We start from the raw sequence: 22,797 nt of genomic DNA on the forward strand, positions 1-22,797 counted from the left end.
TTTACTATATATTAAATGCCATTTAACATTTCTTGTAGTATATAGTTTACTCCGAATAAAATGCAAAGTTCTTTCCTTTTTTGTACATAAAGTTGATTTTGGACTTAATGTTAGCTTTAAACATTAGATGTGTGGAAGTCGGTACAATATTGTATTTTCAAAACCAAGACCCGGGGCTGGAACTGTGGTGCAGCAGGTTAACACCCTCTTCTGAGGCGCCAGCATCCCATATGGGCGCGGGATCCAGTCCCAGTCGCTCCTCTTCTGATCCAGCTCTATGCTATGGCCTGGGAAAGCAGTAGAAGATGGCCCAAGTTCTTGGGCCCCTGCACCCACGTGAGAAACCCGGAAGAATTTCCTGGCTCCTGGCTTTGGATCAGTGCAGTTCTGGCCATTGCGGCCAACTGGGGAGTGAGCCAATGGATGGAAGACCTCTGTCTCTCTCTGCCTCTCCTCTCTCTGTATAACTCTGAATTTCAAATAAATAAACAAATCTTTAAAAAAAAAAAAAAAAGACCCTGGAACAGGCCGAACTAACTCTGCTACCTATCAGTTTCTGACTTTCAAAAACATGAATTAATTTCCCCAGTATATGTCATCTGTGAAATAGAATTGATGATGGTAGTTATACTTTATAGTTTTGTTAAAGGTTGAGGAGAGAATTTATGTGGAAAAACAAATAAAAGATGATGAAATGGGCCGGCGCCGCGGCTCACTAGGCTAATCCTCCGCCTTGCGGCGCCAGCACACTGGGTTCTAGTCCCGGTCGGGGAGCCGGATTCTGTCCCGGTTGCCCCTCTTCCAGGCCAGCTCTCTGCTGTGGCCAGGGAGTGCAGTGGAGGATGGCCCAAGTACTTGGGCCCTGCACCCCATGGGAGACCAGGATAAGTACCTGGCTCCTGCCATTGGATCAGCGCGGTGCGCTGGCCGCGGCGGCCATTGGAGTGTGAACCAATGGCAAAGGAAGCCCTTTGTCTCTCTCTCTCACTGTCTACTCTGCCTGTCAAAAAATAAATAAATAAAAAATAAAAAAAAAAAAAACATGATGAAATGAATTAAGTTGGTTCAATGAACAAGTTCTTTCATGTGATAATTTGCACATTCCTAAGGAGTAAACACAGGTAAATACAGTAATTTCTAAAGTGAAATATTCTAGATGATGTTCATATCAAGTCATATTTAGTGGAATTTTAAAATATATGTTTTTAACAGTTTGTTTATTTCTTTCATGACCCAGGTTTGACAGCAGCATTGGTCCCCTGGTGTACTCTGACCAGTATTTACAGATCTCAACCAGACTTCCCAGTGAGTACATGTATGGTTTTGGAGAACATGTTCACAAGAGATTTCGTCATGATTTATATTGGAAAACATGGCCGATCTTTACTCGGGATCAACATACTGATGATGTAAGAAACTATCTTTTTATAAATAAAATCAATATATTGGAGCAGATGATAATGCTAACTATTTGATGCCATCTTATATTTGAAAATGCCAATTAAATAATTTGGACATAGTGATTCCAAATTTAGAAGCTTGCTTACCTTAGAGGTGAGGTTTGATAATTAAATCCTAAATTAGATCAGTGACTGAAAGATTTTATGGACTTTTGAACAGGCATTTCTAGCTTATGAATGATTTTTTGAACTTTTGTTTGTATATTTTGTCCTTTCTTTCTCAATCATTCTAGTACTTTAGCCATCTATGGCTATCCATTATAGTTCAACCACCATGTTCTACATAGCTTTATACCATACTGTGTCTGCCTTATTGGACATCATCTAGTGAATTTTGTCATTTTCTTCCTGCTCCATAGCGTACAATAATCTTCTGTAACTTCAAACCCTTGCACAGGAGTTTGAGTCCTTTTTTATTATTACTAAATCTTGAAATTCTTTATAATTTTTACAATATGTTATTGAGGGTTCATTTGAAGTTTCATCTTACAGGTACTTCTCCCAAACTCTCATATGTAGTATTTATTTTCTAATTACTTACATATACTTTAGTATGACAATAATCACATTGTATTGTTCATGCATTTATTTTCTCTCCTTCTAGAATATGAGAGTCTTGATGATAAAAACTATAACATCGAAAATTATTTTGGTTGATGTTTGTTATTTCTTTCGCCAAGTCATTGCTTTTTAATGTCCCCAACTCAGTTAGTTAGTGATTGAAAGAGGTTCCCTCGTGACAGAACTAACCTATTCTATAAACCTCTGCTTACAGCATCATTATATATATATAAAACACCATGTTATAAATCTCCTAGCTATTTTCCATACATTCTTTCCTTTAAAGCCCCCTATCCAATCAATTAGGAAATCTTTTTCCTGTTCTGTTGTCAGTATCTTTCTATTTTGTCTCTGCCCTTCCAATTCCTTATCAACTTTCACCAAATATACTGCAAGACTTCTATGAGAGTAGGCATTATCTTGTAATTGCCTGCAGTGGCTTCGGCACACATGGGGCATAATAGATAAAAGTATCATTAACTTATAATAAGCTTCTAATTAAAATATATTTATTCATAATACAATATAAAGTTAAGTTCTTTATTTAAATAAAGCATATATTATAGCTTATATGTTATAAAATCATTATTGTGTAAGTTAGATATGTTTTGTACTACAGTGTTTCAGACAGTACATACAATGAAGAAAATTAGTATAGACATATGGAGAATAAAATACAGAAACAAGTAAGTATGTAAAGACCACTTTAATGTATACAATCTTTGTTTTAAAAGCACTTCAGAGCTTAATTTTCACATGTTTTTCCTTTTAGAATAATAATAATTTATATGGCCATCAGACATTCTTCATGTGTATTGAAGACACTACTGGAAAGTCATTTGGTGTTTTTTTAATGAACAGCAATGCAATGGGTAAGAATAATGCATAATGGGTAAGGATAATATGTCTAATTAAGGTTTAACTTAACATGTTTAATCTGCACTCTATTCCAGTCAGAGACTCTGTATGTCAGAACCAACTCTGTTAACGATTTTAACAGTGCATATATTATAAGTAGGTTTTGAAGTTAGTGAGACAATAGGTTTTGCATATCACTGCTTCTCTTTTGAGGAGAGTATGCTATTCTAAGGGTCATAGATACTTCCTTTTCCCTTCAGAGCAATACCAAAATACATTCATACGGATGTGCATTCCATTTCTCATAAATTCCACTTATCAAGAGAAATTAGCGTGCTTCTACAAATTGACATGAGATAGGTCTTTATGGGACTATAAATAAAAATTATTTTTTAGGCTATCAAGATGAAAGTAATTTAGAATCTTTTAAAAATAGACTGTCTATTGACCAATTAGATAAATTATAATAAAATAGCTAAGGTTACAGCAGGAGCAATATATTACATGGAGAGAAATTCAATTACCATTTCTTACAAATAAATTTAAATAAAAATATTGATTGTAGAAATTAATATGTGATATAATATTCAGAGAATGTGTAATTTATTAATTGAACTGCAATTTTGGAATTTTTTTGCTATGAGAAGACTAATTCTCACCTTTTGTTGTACAGTTTCTAAGGAAGCAGGGGAGCATTTGCCACTATTTATTAAAGGAATACATGTGATATCCCCTTACAAGTTTTGTCCATAATGAAATTATACTTTTCTCCTATCTTATTAATATGTTTAATATATTTTTCTTAATTACTTAGAGCTAAATAATATTATTAAGTAGTTTAAATAGATATTAATTTTTGGTATATAACATATTACTATTTACATAATCTGTTCTAATTTTTATTTTGTAGAAATTTTCATCCAGCCTACTCCAATAGTAACCTATAGAGTTATCGGTGGCATCCTAGACTTTTACATCTTTTTAGGAGATACACCAGAACAGGTGGTCCAACAGTATCAAGAGGTGTGTTCAGGCTTATTTTATAAAACTATTTTCTGCCATCATTTCATTTAGTGTCTACATATTTCAATAACTAGATATTCATGACCTATTGCTGAATATATTTAAAATCTTGCCTACTTTTAATATATGAGTAAATGACTTATCCTATGATTATCTTATACGAGATGCTATTGTATGTCTCTTTTCATTTCAAAATGGCTTCTAGGCATCCGTATTCCGAGTACAACTGCATTGAGATTCTACATATTAAGCATTTATACTTGATCTACTTTTATGTATTTACAAAAGGATCTAAGCAGGGTAAAGAATGTATAGGTCATCCATCCTTTTGATTAAAATCCTGTGAAACTTGTGTACAGTAGGTAACCAAGCTCTGATCTCAAGCTATGAACTCATAGATCTTAAAGTAACAATCTAAATAAACCTCACTTGTTAAATAACACTGCAGTTTATCTGAGTCTGAGATGAGATTACAGCGTGAGGAACACAATAGTTAAATTTTACATAAATATAAAAATCATGCAACTGTTCACATATATAATTCTTGGTGTTAAGAGAAATGATTTTATTGGTATAAGATTCAAATACCAAGTTTATTTTAAAATATATTTTTATTTTTAAAGGACTTTTTATTAATACATTATATTTCAGGATCATAGCAATTGCATGATAACTTCTATAACACAATTCTCATTAAGTGTCATATTAATGTGATATTAATGCAAAGAGAACAGATTCAATGTAGTTCATATATATAATTCTAATAGGATATTTCCCTCCTTTTTCACCTTTTTCTTCCTCCCTTCTATCATTCCTTCCTTCCTTGGAGCTAAAACTTAAAAAAAAAAAGAAAAACCAGAAACTTTAAAAAGAAATAAATGTTGGTGCCTATCAGTATTGCTGCAAATACAGTTTTGTCAAACTTTGTTTTATATTTTTGTCGAATCAATGGTTAAGAATGTTATAGTACTATAGAAGACCTCTCTCTCTCTCTGCCTCTCCTCTCTCTGTGTAACTGACTTTCAAATAAATAAATAAATCTTTAAAAAAAGAAAAGAAAAAAAGGAACATGAATATTAGTTACTCATGCTAAATGTATTTATATTTAAGTGTGAAGTTTTCTTACCAAATGTACATTTACTTTTAGCTCATTGGACGACCAGCAATGCCAGCATACTGGAGTCTTGGATTCCAACTGAGTCGCTGGAATTACAATTCTCTAGATGTAGTCAAAGAGGTGGTAAGAAGAAACAGGGAAGCTCTCATACCATTTGTAAGTAGAATGAAGGATTTCTGGGAATATATGTCTTAAGTCAACTATTGTCACATAAATGTAAATACAGAAATTTGTTAGGAATATTATGTATGTAAGATATATACTGTAAATTTGATATAGTTGAATTTATTGGAGCTTCATAACACATATGATTATGAAACAGATTTTTTTAGTGGTAAAGTATACTTTATTTCCATAGTTAATATCAGCACCTACCTGAAATTTATATAATATTCTGTAGGTTGATTAGGATTTATACTAGAACAGAATACTGTTAACTGTGAACAGAATCACATTCAGTTTTTAAATACACATTTTTATAGATATATATTTTAAAAATGCTGTTTTGAAAAATTCAGAGGTTTTTGTTTTCGTTATGATAAATCCCATGAGAATAAAAAATATAATGAATATTTACTCATTATCACTGAAAAAATGTAAATACTCTTTTAATGTTTTTGTACTTAAGCATTAGAAAAAAATGACTCACAACCAGTATCATTGCTTCTTTCATGAAATAAAGGGGCATAAATTGTTTTATCTTTAATCATTATATTTATAATATGAGTTCATGGGACTTAAAAATTCAAGCTGTTAGTTCTTTCAGCACTATTTATTGAAACATTCTCTGATATAATTTTCAGGATACACAAGTCAGTGATATTGACTATATGGAAGACAAGAAAGACTTCACTTATGATAGAGTGGCATATAATGGGCTCCCTGACTTTGTTCAAGATTTGCATGACCATGGACAGAAATATGTTATTATCTTGGTAATGAATGACTTTAAATTAATAAGATATAGCATTCATACATTTATAACTTAGAATATTTTTCTAAAGCTTCTTCTTTATATCATTAGGACCCTGCAATTTCTATAAATAGGCGTGCCAGTGGAGAAGCATATGAATCCTATGACAGAGGAAATGCACAAAATGTGTGGGTAAATGAGTCAGATGGAACTACACCAATAGTTGGAGAGGTAAATTATGATACTCATTAAAGTTATGTGAATTAGATTTTCTATTCTGCAATAACAAAGTTTTTATAAATTATGCATGTGCATATAGGTGTTTGTATATTTCTATGTACTTTCAACTGTCAATTTCATATTCTAATTGTGAAGACAGGAATTCTAATTTTAGAGAGGACTCACTAAAATAGTTCTTAAATAAATCACAAAAAGAATTAATATATGATAACACATAATTTTCAAAATTATAAATAACACTGATATAAACAAAATATATATAACTTACATCATTGCAACAATTCTGAAAAGTCTATGCTGAAATAATATGATCAAAAAAGACTTGGATATTCATATACACAAATTTTATGTTTTATATTACATCTTTACAATAAAATAATGAGATTGTAATGACTAAAATTTTTACTTTGCAGGTGAACAACCTGAATTGTATATTTTCTAAGATCACAGAGCTAATAAGGATCAGAGTGAGAAAAGTTCCTAGCTATTGAATGCACATTTAGCCAGAATAAACATTCTTTGGGGGACAACTTTGTAGGACATATCAAAACCACAGTAATATCTAGGCACATTTAGTTGGCAGTTACACTTCTGTGATTAAGTTGAAAATAATTGTACAAGAAGGAAAAAGTAACACTTTACAAAAACATATTTATTATAGCATTATTTACAACAATGAAGAATATCTTAACAATTTCTCATTAGATTCATAAAGCTAAATTTCTTAGTGAAAAAATAATATTATGAGCTCCATTAGTGTCACATGTTCTCTTACCTATAGAACCCATCAATTTATCTATTTCTATCCATCTATCAATGTATCTTCTCTCTATATATCACAGAATATAATTTTAAGGCCTATTCTGTTTGATATATACAGATTAGAATGCCAATATGGATTACTTGGATATAAAATAATATAATTTATTGTAATTTATTTGAAGTTGAAGTTCTTTTTTATTAATTTTATTGTAATTTAATTAAAATATTATAAAATAATTTGAAGAAGCATAAAGAGGCATCAGAGAATATACAGTGTTTATAGCATGGACTCAAGCATAAGATTGCCCTGGTTCACATCACTACCGTTGCAGTTGTTAGCGGTGTGATGTTGAACAACTTATTTACCTTCCCTGTGTATTAATTCTATCGTCTGTACAATGGAGTTCATTTTAATACGTACCTCATTTGTATATTTGTGATAGAAATAACACCCACCTTCCATAGTTACAAAGATTAAATGAGAGTAATTATAAAAGCACTTGGATCAATGCCCAGTATATATTGTGCCATTATTTGTTAATTAAAATTAGAAAATGTTTTTTCTTGACCTTCTTGGAAACAAATTTCTTTTTATATAAAATAATGTGATTTTTTTAATCAGACCAAGACTATTTGGGGTTTCTATCAATTTGTTTTTTGTTTGTTTGTTAACCTAACCTACATGGATACTCAGAAATAAATTTAGTTGATGTCAAAATACTGGCCTTATCTCATGTTCTTATATTTCTCCACTCCTTAATACTTTATAATCTTTCTTTACTTATACTCTTCTTTCTCAAATGCATCTTAAAGTACGACTGAGGGTATTGTGCATATGGATGGTGCCTGAGTCACATCGACCTTAAAGAAGTGCAATTTTGTAACTTTAATATTTTACTATTCTTAAAGAAAGTAGTTTGAAATTCCAGTTATTTATTTTTACTTTTATTTATATGTATATGTGAATGATTTATTCTAGGTCTGGCCAGGAGATACAGTATATCCTGATTTCACCAGTCCAAACTGCATAGAATGGTGGGCAAATGAATGCAATATTTTCCATCAAGAAGTGAATTATGATGGACTTTGGATTGTAAGTAGTTATTTTAAACCAGTGATTTTGGTCAACACCCATAAAAATTATATCACATATTTTTCTAGGATGTATGGATATCACACTATCATGTTTTGAGGTTAGAAAAAAAAGCAAAACTAAAACTGCAAATTGAAAATTTCTTCTCTAATAATACATAGTGCAAAACAAATTACTTTCTTTAACTAAGGTATTACACCTTTGTGACTAAATGTTATCTGTAAGTCAGTTAATGAGATTTGGAGAAATTTGTATCAGTACAACTCCAAAAATTAAGGTATACAATAGTCAAATGATATGAGTCTGAATAATCCCCTACATTTTCAAATTTTCTTTTTAATTAACTATGTATAAAATCAAAATTGCCAATAGGTTTAGTGTTTTCTTGCAAAACAACAGAAACAAACAAAACTCCAGGTTTTTTGTAACATGAAACAAAAATGCTAGTATTTATTAGGGCCTTGGAATGATGTTTTGTATTTGTATTGATTGATAGCATGCCGCTAAACTCATGATATAAAATAATACTGGAAGGCATTCAAGATTTCGTGTCTTTTTTATGGGAATTATTGCCACATTTAGGGGATGAAGCTATCTGATGATCCAAGAATTCCATATTATAGAAAAAAATGTCAGAGAAGTCTGAACACAGAGAGGACAACGGAAATTCTTTTTTTCAAAAATTTTACAACTGTACAGAATTTTGGAAGGAAGCATAATAAACATCGTATTGCTGCCTGTATTTCCTCCGGTTGTTTAGATTCATAGGATCCATTGTACTTTCCTGTAACAGTGTGAGGCATATCAATATTGAAAAATAATATTTTATTGCGGTGTCATGGAAGTCATAACTGGTTAGCAACATTTTAAAGATTTCTGTAAATATAGAAATGGAGTGAAGATGGTGAGGTTTTAGTTATTGGTGTAAAATCAGTGAGATCCCATAGGTAATATATAGTTACTGATAAGAAAAAAAAAAACAATTCACACTCTAAACTTGAAATTTATTTTTCATTCAAGCTCTTATTTAATTTATATATTTTTAGCCTTTTTAAAAATCCCTATAGGAAACAATTTCATCTTTTAGACAAGAATAATTGTAAAGGACACTTTATGCATTATGATTGTTCTGTAGGAGAGAATTCCTTCATCCATTGAAGACTGAAATACCTTTTCATCTTCAAAGACAGAAAGGATGGGAGAGAAAAGAGCAGCTGAGAAAGGCAGAATTTTTTAACAATACTAACACAGAGCATTTTGACAATCCTTTAAAGCACCACAGGAAAATCTGTATGTTTTCAAAGCTCACTCAACATTAGAAAATGTATATTCAATATTAGCGTTGGATATTCTGTTTGTTATCCTTGAATAATTACTAAATCCTACTTCTTAGTGGTTTCTCTAAATTTTCACTTTCTTTATTTTTCCTGATAGAATGATTACTCAGTGAACAGAAATTTTGTCCTTTAACTCTTGAGGTTTTATTCAAAAGTCACTTATGTTATTAGAATTTGAAGGCATTTTTGGTAATCATGTTGTTGCCATGGTTTCATACTTAAAATAATCTAGTAAGCAGAATTCTCCAAAGAAATATAAAAATTTAATATATCATTTTTAGAAACTTAGAATTCATTGTGAAAATGTATCCAAATAAATTTATATATACAAATAACTGGACACTAATAAGGGTATACTTTCTCCATATTTTATATGATTCCTAGTAACATTAAATTCCTTTACAAATTCTTTTAACGTTGGTACTGTGTTTATATAGGTTTCGTTTAAGTGGGAAAGTATGAAATGCCACCAGATTACTAAACATATTTTTCAATGGATTTTAAGAATAGTGATCTTGAGAAACATCACTACAAATGGTGTCAACAATTCCTAGATGTAGTTATTAGGAGAACAAGATGATCTGAATAAAATTTTATTTTTGCATTTAAGCATTTCTTTTTTTAAAAATTTATTTTTTAAGGAATTGGAGGGTGAACCAATGGCAAAAGGAAGACCTTTCTCTCTGTGTCTCACTGTCCACTCTGCCTGTCAAAAAATAAAAAAAAATATTTCATAAGTACAACTTTAGGAATATTGTTATTCTTCCCACTATATCAGCCCTCCCACCCACATTCCTACCTTTCCTCCTCCTCCTTCTCCCCTTGCCAGTCTCATGCTTCATTAAGATTCATTTTCAATTAACACAGAAGACCAACTCTATACTAAAGATTTCAACAATTTGCACACATACACACACAAACACAGAGTTTGAGAACTGGCTTTACAGTTAACTCTCCATACAAATCATTGAGGACAGAGGTCCTGCATGGGGAGTTAGTACACAGTGACTCTTGTTTACTTAACAAGTAACACTCTTATGTATGATGTCAGTGACCACCTGAGGCTCTTGATATGAGGTGCCTATGCTTGGAAGCCTTTTGAATCCACAAACTCCATCAGTATTTGGACAAGGCCATAAACAAAGTGGAAGTTCTCTCCTCCCTTTAGAGAAAGGTACATCCATTTTTTATGGCTACTTTTTTCTACTGGGGTCTCACTCACAGAGATCCTTCATGTAGGGTATTTTATGCCACAATGTCTTGGCTTGCCATGCCTGAAATGCTCTCATCGGCTTTTCAGCCAGACCAGGAGGCCTTTAAGGCTGATTCTGAGGTCAGAGTGTTACTTAAAGTGATTGTCATTCAATGAGTCTGCTATGTGGACTGCTTCCCATATGGATATTCTCTTCTTTTTAATTATGTCTATTATTATTATCAGGCACTTAATTCTATTTATATGATCTCTTTAACACTTAATCCTATATATATATATATATGTTCCTTTAACACTTAATTTGAACACTTTAACAATTAAGATGGTGTTTTTATCACAAAGTTTTATGGGATTTGGAGTCCCATGATAAGTTTTTAAACTGTACCCTTAGAAATATGTCCTTAGGGATGTATACAGAGCTATACAGCTTTACAGTTACAAATTTACTCCTCCTTCTCTTATTCTCACTCTTATTTTTTACTGAAATATATTTTTAATTGACTTTATACACATATGATTAGCTCTATGCTAAGTAAAGAATTCAACACACAGTATGAAGAAAAAAAACGACAAAAAAAACAAAGAAAATGAAACTTTTCCTTCTCAGTCAAGACAAAGGAAGTTCAAATTATCCCTTCTCAAAGTCAATTTCACTTCTACAGATTCCATTTTAGGTTCTCTATTAGTTCTCACAGATTGGGGAGAACAAATGGTATCTGTCCAATATGGGACTGGCCTATCTCACTCTTTTTACTGCTGTGTAGTATTCCATAGTGTACATATCCCATAATTTCTTTATGTAGTCTTCAGTTGATGGGCATTTATGTTGATTCCATGTCTTAGTTATTGTGTATTGAACTGCAATAAACATGGAGGTGTTTTGTTTACTCATTTCCTATCCCTTGGGTAAATTCCCAGGAGTGGGATGGCTGGGTCATATGGTATGTCTTTATTCAGATTTTTGATGTATCTTCATACTGTCTTCCATAGTGGCTTTACTGAACAAGATTTGAATAACTCTAGGTACACTGTACTATCAAAGCACTGAAGCATAGAATGTTTTTAATCTATTGGTTGTAATACTGAAAATGCTAATTGAATTCACTTTTACATAATATTAAATAATTATAATGTCATTTAAATTGTTTGGATAAGTTAAAGAAAGGTACTGTGGAATTTTCTAGAGACCAAATTTAGTCAAATTTATATATTTTAGACACATTAATGAAAGGTAATAATATATAAAAGCTACATCTGAAATAAAATGTACCAAAAATAAATAAAAGTGTTTTTCTGTTAGTAGGTTAATAATTTATCTTCATGATTGTTGAATAAGACTTATTTTGTGAGCTGGTAAATGATCATGTTCTGACAATCATGTTAACAGGGTTCTATGAAAAGTATTGCTATTTGTTTTTTTTTTTTTTTTCAAAGATTTACTTTATTTAGAAACGCAGAGTTACAGAAAGAGGGAGAGCAAGTGAGAAACAGAGAGAGAGAGATCATCCATCCTCTGGATCACTTCCTAGGTGGCCCCAATGATCAGGGCTGAGCAGGAACCAAGAGGTTCATCTAGGTCAAACCCACCGGTAGCAGGAACCTAAACACTTGTCCACTCTTAACTCTTTACTACAAAACAAATCAATTTTTCACTAAGTGATTACTGGAAGATCTTCAAACTTTTATGGCAAGTTTGCATAAATATAACAAAAACAGGAATAGAAATTATTTCATTTATTGACTGTGTAACTGTTATGTCCCTTTATTAACTTTAGTGACTGTTAGTGAGGCATCACCATTACCTCCCAGAGTTTGTGTTAGTGGAAGTTGGAGTCAGAAATTGAACCCAGTCACTCCTATTTACGATGTATGTGTCTTAACCAATAAAGCAAACACCTTCCCTTCATTTTAATTCTCTGATTATGGGAAAGTGCATAAGGCAAATATGTTGTTAAGTACGTGCTTAGCATATCAAAGAAAGTAGATAAATGCTATCAGGAACTGTATATGTTTAATGAATAAATATTATATGTTTGATATTAGACTCACAATGAGAAGACTGACAAAAATTCAGAACAGAGCAGATTAAGGGATCCATGTTTTGGCATGGTGGGTGAAGCCACAGCCTAGCCCACAGCTGGCATCCTATATGGGCATCAGTTAATGTCATGGCTGCTCCCCTTCCTATCCAGCTAACTCTTGATGGCCTGGGGAAAGCAGTGGAGGATGGTACAGTTTTTGGGCCTTTGCCACCCATGTGGGAAACCTGGAGGAAATTCCTGAATCTTGGCTATAGCTTGCCCCAGCACTGGAAATTGTGGCCATTTGGGGGAGTGAACCAGCGGATGGAAGATCTTTTTCTCTGTGTATCTCTGCTTCTCTCTCTTTTTGCCTTTTAAATAAATGGGTAAATCTTAAAAAATAAAAGAAAATAGTGGTTTAATATTTACAGTGAACATGTTTTATATATAAATGAATAAGTAAGAATAAGTAGATGAATGTATTATGCTTCTTTAAAGTCTCTGAATTCTAGGATATCTGTTTTATAAAAGGTATATTCTTTTTATTTTTAGATTGGTAGCTTGTATTTGTCTTTGAATGAAAGAACATCATGGTTGCCTTAAATAAAAACGTTTTTAATTGATTAGAGAGTTCCTGTTTACATGATTTATAATTATTTAAAATTTTCTATTCTTCATTTTAAATCCCCTCAGGACATGAATGAAGTGTCCAGCTTTGTTCAAGGCTCAAATAAGGGCTGTAATGACAACACATTGAATTATCCACCTTACATTCCTGGTAAATAAATTTCATTTGCATATCAAATTATCATTAACTGAGGATAACTTTCTTAGCTGGTAAATTACATCATATATTTGTTTTTTAAAATTTTTTTAAATTTATTTTACCTGAGAGGTAGAGTTACAGACAGAGAGAGGGAGAGACAGAAAGATCGTCCATCTGCTGGTTCACACCCCAAATGGCCGCAAAGGCCAAAGCTGGGTCGATCCAAACCCAGGAGCAGGAGCTTCTTCCCGGCTCCCAAGCGGGTGCAGGAGCCCAAGGACTTCGGCCATCTTTTCCCGCTTTCCCAGTCCATACCAGAGAGCTGAATCCAAAGAGGAGCATCAGGAATAGAACTGGTGCATATTTGGGATGCCGGTGCTGCAGGTGAAAGCTTAGCCCACTGAGCCACAGTGCCAGCCCCCATCATATATTTCTAAGTCACAATCTATGGTATAATTTTGAAATCCTGAAACCAATGTTTCTATTCCAGTAAACCAAAACTTTTTCTCCATTGGATTTTGCTTAAATATGGTTCTATTACAATGGCTTAAAATTAGTTTATAAATTTATGATGTAATATAGATATGTATTTTTGTATACTTGATAGAATTATTTTTCTAGAAATTCAGTAAGAAGCAGAGTATTTTCTGAGTTAATATGCATCTGGTAGTTATTCCACGTTCAACAGGAATGGATGGTGGAACTTAATTAGAACTTAATGAAAGTGCCATCTCTCAATGTGTTTTAGCTACATAGCACATCATACATAGAGATAAAAGACTAACATGGTAAGATAATATTTATGTTATGTTTTTATATTTTCTGTAAGATATTGTTGATAAGCTCATGTATTCCAAAACACTTTGCATGGATTCTGTGCAGTACTGGGGAAAACAGTATGATGTTCACAGCCTATATGGATATAGCATGGCTATAGCCACTGAAAGGTAAGTTAACTTTCATTCAAAAACTTATCTTTATTGTTTAGAAATGTTTTTGTTAATTTATCGATGTGCTAAGAGAGTAGCAAGAATAAGAAAGAAAATAAAGTTAATACAAATATTTTGATGCTAAAATCTTAGGGCTTTGAAGATATCCGTTTCTTTATCAATATACATGAATTTGGAACTCAATTATCAGGAACTTCATGGTATATGTACTTAACCAGGAATCTTTCTTAATTTGCACATTTAAATATCCTTCAAAATTTTGATTATGCTTGCCATCTCAGGATATAATTATTTCCTAAGGATGAAATTTATAATAAGTTTATGGAAAACTGTATCCCTAGAACATACTCTTAACTCTTTTCCAAAAAAAAAGTTTCCATTAAAGCATAGCATTTTAACGAGTATTCATCCAAGGAAATTTCTAATGCATTGTGAAAATACTTGCATGTAAAGAAACATGAGGTATCATTCTTGGATGCTTCTTTAAAGTTCATTAAGTTTCTAATAAAAAAGAAATGAAATTATCTTCAAGATGCAGTGACTTTAAACAGCCCTTGTCTCAAAAGTTTTTTTTTTTTTTTTTTTGGTGCAAATCATTGAAAACTTTACTTAGTATAGAGTTAGTCTTCTTGTGTAAAATTAATCTGAATGGATCTTAGCAGAGAATGGGACTGAGAATGGGAGAGGCAAGAAGAGGAGGGATTGGAAAGTGGGTGGGAGGGTGGGTATGGTGAGAATAATCACTACATTCCTAAAGTTGTATTTAGGAAATGTATGGAGTTTGTATTCCTTAAATAATAGGTTTCTTTGGGGAAAAATACAATAAGAGAACAAACATTTATTGATTACTTATTTTCTAGCATTGTGTAAATATCCTATAATGCAATTGTTGATGAAATACAGGTCTTAATATCAATATGAAGGTTAAATAAAAAATGTTGATGGCTAAATACAAACATGACAAAATATCTAAAAATATCTTGGATTTGCTTTGAAATTATAAACCTAGATTGAAAATGAATATTTACAACTTATATATAGCAATTTTATTTTCAAAAGAAATATTTTTTCTTAATTTGATGTTTTTTCTAATGTGACTTCATTTTTAGAGCTGTAGAAAGAGTTTTCCCTAACAAGAGAAGCTTCATCCTTACTCGGTCAACTTTTGCTGGAAGTGGAAGACATGCTGCACATTGGCTAGGAGATAACACGGCTACTTGGGAACAAATGGAGTGGTCTATCACTGGGATGCTAGAGTTCGGTTTGTTTGGAATGCCTTTGGTAAGTCTGTTTCATACGGCACGTATAGGGCAACAAATTAAGTTAATTGTTTTATAATATTAATTTTTTTGTGAAAAGATTAAAAGGTATATCAAAAAATCTGTGTTCTTTAAAAATTTATGGGAAAATGAGAATATGGATGATTCTTTAATATTCAAAACCTTAGTGTGAGACAGTGGAATTAACAAATTTACTTATTTAAGTAAATTCAAGAAACAAACATAAATATAAACAAAGCACTGAAAAAGCTTTTATGATAAAACAAAGTACCAGATAAGATGATATGGATAAATCCAAATATATTTGTTATAAAACTAAATGTCAAATGTCTGTTTATTTAAAAAACTAGAAAATACTACCTTATCAGATTAGAATTAGAAAGGTAATAAAGATATTTCCTATACCTAGAAGACAAAAAGATGAGAACAGAGACATATTGAAAGTGAAGAAAATAGAAAATTCTAAATATATGAATTCTGGAAAGTCTCGGATTATATAAAATAAAAAATTATACGATTGATGCTCAAGACTTAAGATACCAAGGACATAACAAAAAATGTAAAATATTTAGGAAATTATAGTGATTCATGTATTCTTTCTTTCATAGCTTGCACAAGTAAGATCAACACCAAAAGCTAACCAACCAAACAGAACAGTTGACAGACACAGACACAGGGAACACATGGACAAACACATACAATTGTGCATCAGGAAACTAAAAAAAGTATCAAATTATCCTTGTGTCAAAAACTAAACTGAATATTAATGGAAAAAGAAAATGAGTCTATAACTAAATGTTAACAATGTTACTTCTTATTACCACCAGTGAAAATGAGCTAAATTAATATTTAGAAAAAATGAAAGCTTAAATTAGAAGCAGAGACTTGTTATTAATGAGTGAAATGCATGAATTTGAATGGAAAGAGATAAAAGAATAAACCTTATGAAAGATTCAGGTAATGAAAGTAGGATAATAAATTAATGAACAAAAGCAAGTCTCTGGAGAAAATATTTAAAAAGATATACAGAGATGATTTTGAAAATTTAACAAAAAATATCAATTTATAGGATACTTTATCAAAAAGAAAATAGATATTCAATATTATAATGCATTTTAATATAAAATATTTATTATAACCAATCAATAAATAGTAATGAATAAATATTAAAACTACAGATAAGGCTTTTGATAAAATTCCAAATAACAACTAAACAAATTAAAAATATACCATGTTCCTAGATATAAAGGAAAAACAGATTATAAGTGCATATTCTCCCCATACTGCTACCCTAATTCAGGGGAATTAGATTTTAAGCCATACAAAGGACTTTGGAAACAAAGCAGATTATTCTAGATTTCAGGTAGAAGACAATGCATTTTTTTAAAAAGTACAAAAAAATAAAGATTTGACATACTAGATAAAGTTACAGTAATCAACAAAATGGTACTGGATGTTTGATATGTGAATAGAATGGTAAGGTAAAATAAGACAGGCCCATGCTTATGTGGGAATTTGTTAAAGCACCAACACTATAGTTAAGTGAGGAAATGTATCAGCTATTCATATAGGCAATTGAGTACCCATTTAAAGTGAAAAATAAAATGTGTCCGTTTTTCATACCATATACACAGAAATTGACTCTTGGTATCATGTGTGAAATTTGTTTTGAAATTGAATTTTGACCATTTTAGAAGATAGTGAAGTTATGATGTTAGGTTACAGGTATAATTAAGAAGAACACAAAGGGCACAAATCATACAGGAAACATAAACTTGACCTAAAGAAAATTAAAACTTTTGTGCATCAAAAAGTATTTTACAAAGCTAAAAAATAAAAAGCATCATATATAGGGAAGTATTTTCCAGGTATATTGCAATAAATTATTAATGCTCAAGAAAAAGTGCCTTCTGCAAATCTATATAAAACAAGAAAAATTATAAAATTAGTAAGGATGCATAGCAGGTGGTTTTATAGATGCAACAAAAGTATGAAAATATTCCCAATTACTCTAATAATGAAAAATTCAAATATACTTTGGTGATATAATTAAATTAAAATTGTGTTGTCTCAAAAATAAAAATACGCATTTTGTATAAACAAGTGATAAAAATTAAATGTCAAAAGACATAGTGGTTGGCATTGTGGCACAACAGATTAAGCCACTACCTGTGACATTAGCATTCCATTTGGGTGCCATTTCTAGTCTTGGCTGCACCACTTCCTATCCAGCTCCCTGCTAATGTGCCTTGGAAAGCAATAAAGGATGGCCCACAAGCTTGGGTACCTGTACTCATGAGGGAGACCTGGAAGACACTCCTTTCTCCTAACTTCAGCACACCACAGTCCTGGACATTGTGGCCATTTGGAGTGTGAGCTGATGAAGGATCTCATTCTCTTGCTGAATCTTCTCTCTTTCTCTCTCTCTCTCTCTCTCCCTCTCTTTCTCTCTCTCTGTTTCTATGACTTTGCCTTTCAAACATATACAAATTTTTTAAAAAAAAATTTTAAATAAAGCCATAAACTATTTGGAAAGCTAATGAATAGTAGGAACTTTCATGTTTTACCATAGTGCTTATAAATGGTAACAGTTATCTCATAAAAAGTATATTTCTGATTAATTAGAAATATGGTCCTATGTATATATATATATCATAGAACTTGTAAGGATTTTTTTTTACATCTTATATATTAACTTCAAAGAAGTATTGTAAAGTCATATAACCCTATACAATACAGCACCAAAATAATATTTATAAGATTAATAACATTGCCTATTAAGAAAAAAACATTGCAATTCATAAAATATACCATTTACATAAAGTTAATTAATATGTAACATGATCCTATATATTGTTTATAAATGCATATGTTTTCATGTAGAAAAATAAAGAAAACTCTCTAAAAGTTAAATACTAAATTTATGATAGTATTTCCTAGAGAGTCCTTTGGGATAGAGTGGGAATATCAGAATGTTATTTGAAATAATTTCTTAAAATCAATACAAATACATACTTTTTAACTATTTTATATCTTCAAAAATATAAATGATAAAAACCAATAAGGATGCTTTGTTTTAAGAACCAACATATTTTAATACCATAATTTGATCTTTGTACAGTGAATTAATGATTAGGTCACAAGAGAAAATAAATTATATACGTGAGGCTAAGAAAATTTATACAAAGACACTGAAGAAAAAAGTATGTGTTATAATGTAATCAGAGCAAGGCTGATGCAAAGATAAAAAAGAAAACTGGTTTATGAAAGAGTATATAAAGACAATAAAGGAGATTTTAAATAATACAAATTAGCTGAGGCATAAAATGTGACATTTTACACAAATATGATAATGCTAACAGTATGAATAATGGATATATTGTTATTTAGGTTGGTGCAGATATCTGTGGATTTCAGGCTGAAACCACAGAAGAGCTTTGCAGAAGGTGGATGCAACTTGGGGCCTTTTATCCGTTTTCCAGAAATCATAATGCTGATGGATTTGAGGTAAGTATGTCTTGCTATACTTCTCCACATTTTAAAATACAGCAAGTCACATTTTTAAGAATACATTAAATTATATATATATGATATATTTTGAAACCTGATATCATAATTCATAAATAGTTGTAAGTCATCTTCTGAAGGCCATGGCCACTTTGTATATTCTTTTTGTACTAATATCACATTAACTTGAGAATTAATGAGAACTGTATTATGGTAATTATGCATTTGTTGTGACCCTGAGAACCTAATATACTGATAATCTCCTTTAATTCTTTATAAATGGTCGAATAAGGAACACATAGTACGAAATGCACGCAATATTTTATTTAAGTCTAACCATATACAACTGTAATAAATCAGCAATATTTTGTTTAATAACATTTTTATTTAATAAGAGCCAAATCTTTTTGAGTATGGATATGACAGATATAACTTTGTAGGTTCAAGGCAATTTTTCTCCCATAAAAATATAATACACTATCAAGAATTTCCAGTTTCAATTTTTCTAAAGGGAAACAAGTTAGAGACAATTCCAAAGCTATTTGAGTCCAGAGTATTTCAATAATAAATAAATCTGGGATAAAGCTGTTGGGAAAAGCAAAGCTAACACTAACAAAACATTGGCCTTAACAGGTGAGGTAAAAAGTACAAAGAATAGAGAGTTCTCCTTCCAACCTGGAGATTCAGTATATTATGGCTTCTCATAGTGAATTTTAAAAAAAGGTATTGGTGTAGTTTAGTTAACTCATTAAGTCAACTAACACATTTTGGTTAGTAACTTTTAATGTTCAAACATTAGTTGCATACAGGGCATTATCTGAGATGAGTGACAGTTGCTCAGCTCAGCTTCAAAGAGGTATCACAGCAGAAATAAAGTCCCAAAATGGATATTAGTGACTGCCTGATCCACCCTAAAGATACGTTCAAGGAATATGTGTCTGCAGAGGATCACCATATTAATTACTTTATACTGTATTCATTTCTATTCTCCATATAAAGCAGATGACAAGATGGTATGAGACATACTAGAGATTTCAAGTTGAAATTCCTATGGAGGGTAAAGGGGAGGGAGCAGGAGAAAGTGGAGAGAACCTTTAGAACAGAGTTCATGCCTGAAATTGTCAAAGAGAAAAGGGGGCCGGCACTGCAGCTCAATAGGCTAATCCTCCGCCTGCAGCACAAGCACACCTGGGTTGTAGTCCCGGTCGGGGCGCCAGATTCTGTCCCGGTTGTTCCTCTTCCAGTCCAACTCTCTGCTGTGGTCCGCGAGGGCAGTGAAGGATGGCCCAAGTGCTTGGGCCCTGCACCCCCATGGGAGACCAGGAGAAGCACCTAGCTCCTGGCTTCAGATCCGCACAGAGCGCTTGCCGCAGTGTGCTGGCCATTGCGGGGTGACCCGATGGAAAAGGAAGACCTTTCTCCCTGTCTTTCTCTCTCTCACTGTGCACTCTGCCTGTCAAAAAAAAAAAAAAAAAAAAAAAAAAAAAAAAAAGACAAAACGGAAAAGGTGATTTGATAAGGAGTGTCATATACTTCAGCCCAGTTCCAACAATGTTTTATTCGGGTCAATAGGAAAAATTGACCCATAGAATAATCCTGTATTTCCCAGAAAAGGCCTACATAGTATTACCGTCATGCTTGTTCAATGGCCAGCTGCAGCCAAAGGAAAACATGACTTCAAAGTAACATAATACATTCTGGATCTATGAAGGTAGTAATTTTCTTACCTATGGCAGCAAATCTAAACTTGTGAGGGAGTAAGTTGATACAGCATGGACCCAGCACACATATTGGGCTTCATGTTGGAAGTCTGCAGGCAGGCCCAGCAACTTTGTTCCTTGTGTTCCTGAGTCAGAAAACTGACTATGATTATTATTTTAATGCTGATGGCAAGGCATCAGACAGCGTGTCCTCAGGAAAGCACATTTCAAGCCTTTGCTTGAATGTGTCATGGGTCCTAACATCTCGTCGGCCAGAGAATGTCACTTCGCTGATTATAAACTCAGACGGCCAGTAGGTACCCTCCACCTTTAGTAGCAAATTCTGCAGTTACCAAGAGAAGATAGGTGCAAGGGAGCATGAAGAAACTTAGAGCCAAGAATTCATCCTACCACCATTAACCACTAAAAACCTATTCATGTTTTCATTACTTCTGTGTATTTAAATGAGAAATTTCCACATTAAAGTGAAGCTCAATAAAAGATACAAAAAGTTTTCATGAGTTCATGGAAAATGTATATTGTGAAGAAACTTTTCATGGATTTAAAACATTTTTAAACCAAAATCAATTTAGTTTTTAATTCTATTATATGATGTGCTTTTTGAAGTACCCTCACGTAACCAAATGAAAACACAAACACTGAAATATTTAGACATTTTGATGATAAACAGGGCTAATGTTAGTATTTTACAAACAAGTTCAAAGTTAGGCAATTTGATTTTTAAAAGTAGGTAAAGATATTTCTATTTTTATTTCCATTCATGTATCCATTTTTTTTATTTTAATCTATGTTTTTATTCCACAGCATCAGGATCCCGCATTTTTTGGACAAGACTCACTTTTGGTTAAGTCATCTCGGCACTACTTAAATATCCGCTATACCTTATTGCCTTTCCTCTATACTCTATTTTACAAAGCCCATGCGTTTGGAGAAACAGTAGCAAGGCCAGTTCTTCATGAGTAAGTACTAAGGATAAGAATCATATCTTCTAAAATGTATTCAAACGTATGTATATATAGAAGAGAAATAAGACATCAAATTATTTTCTGCTGCTTGCTTTTAAATTTGTATAAACAATTTGATGAATTATGTAATGACAGTACTCAATATAATTAATTTTGTGTTGATTGTACAGGATAAAGCTAGGCATGTGTGAACTAGGTAGTACTTACAAAGAAAAAAGATAGATAATGTTTTTTAGAAAAATTAAATCAATAAGAAAGATTAAACATATACTTGCTAAAGCACACATTTACATTGTGAAACTCATCCAAAATATTCATCAAGAGTGTAGAACAGTAGAGAACAAAAGTAAACTCTCGTTATCCTAGTACGTTGTATCAAAGTAGGGCCTTTCCTCAAGAAATGACTTTAAGACCCGTTGAAATACAGGATAAAATTGGAGCTTATAATGAAAAATTCACAAAGAAAAAAGAATATGAGATATGTCTGATACTTTATGAACCTATAAGAGAAAAATAAACACAAGAGTTGTTCATTACAGATTAAATGTAATCATGTCTTCTGTGATAGATTTTACTGAACACCAGATGAACATGTTTCCTGCCTCTCTTCCTTCCTTCTTTTCTTCTTCCTTTCTCCCTGCTTCCTGCCTCTCTTCCTTCTTCACTGTGAGGTGAACCATAAAGGAAGTACAAACTGTCTACTCAAAATGACATATCAACAAGTAAAACCACCGCTAACAGCAGTTATGAGAAAAACAGAAATGTTAATCGAACAGAGAATTTTGCTAAAAAGTTGTATTGTTGTCTCTTAAATACCTGTATTATTACTAGGTTTTATGAGGACACAAACAGCTGGGTTGAGGACAGAGAGTTTTTATGGGGCCCCGCTTTACTCATTACTCCTGTTTTGACACAGGTAGGTTTTGAAAGTTTAAAAAACACATTGCTTAAGGGAAGTTTATATAACCCAATTCGTACCACATTACAAAATATATGAGTAACAAATGCTA

The 22,797-nt window shown here is 32.0% G+C and overlaps 1 protein-coding gene across 1 annotated transcript in view; it reads left to right on the forward strand.

Moving 5' to 3' along the window:
* Nucleotides 1-22,797, forward strand: part of SI (sucrase-isomaltase) — a 93,751-nt gene that overhangs the window by 12,201 nt on the left and 58,753 nt on the right. Inside the window, 13 exon segments of the mRNA NM_001082266.1 lie at nucleotides 1,238-1,409; nucleotides 2,794-2,893; nucleotides 3,790-3,902; nucleotides 5,050-5,175; nucleotides 5,823-5,954; nucleotides 6,044-6,163; nucleotides 7,914-8,027; nucleotides 13,292-13,376; nucleotides 14,194-14,311; nucleotides 15,424-15,595; nucleotides 18,985-19,101; nucleotides 21,627-21,781; nucleotides 22,619-22,703. Of these exon segments, the coding sequence (NP_001075735.1) occupies nucleotides 1,238-1,409; nucleotides 2,794-2,893; nucleotides 3,790-3,902; nucleotides 5,050-5,175; nucleotides 5,823-5,954; nucleotides 6,044-6,163; nucleotides 7,914-8,027; nucleotides 13,292-13,376; nucleotides 14,194-14,311; nucleotides 15,424-15,595; nucleotides 18,985-19,101; nucleotides 21,627-21,781; nucleotides 22,619-22,703 (1,609 nt within the window).

The sequence above is a fragment of the Oryctolagus cuniculus genome, chromosome 4 (genome assembly GCF_964237555.1).
Source record: "Oryctolagus cuniculus chromosome 4, mOryCun1.1, whole genome shotgun sequence".
NCBI classification, from domain to species: Eukaryota; Metazoa; Chordata; class Mammalia; order Lagomorpha; family Leporidae; genus Oryctolagus; species Oryctolagus cuniculus.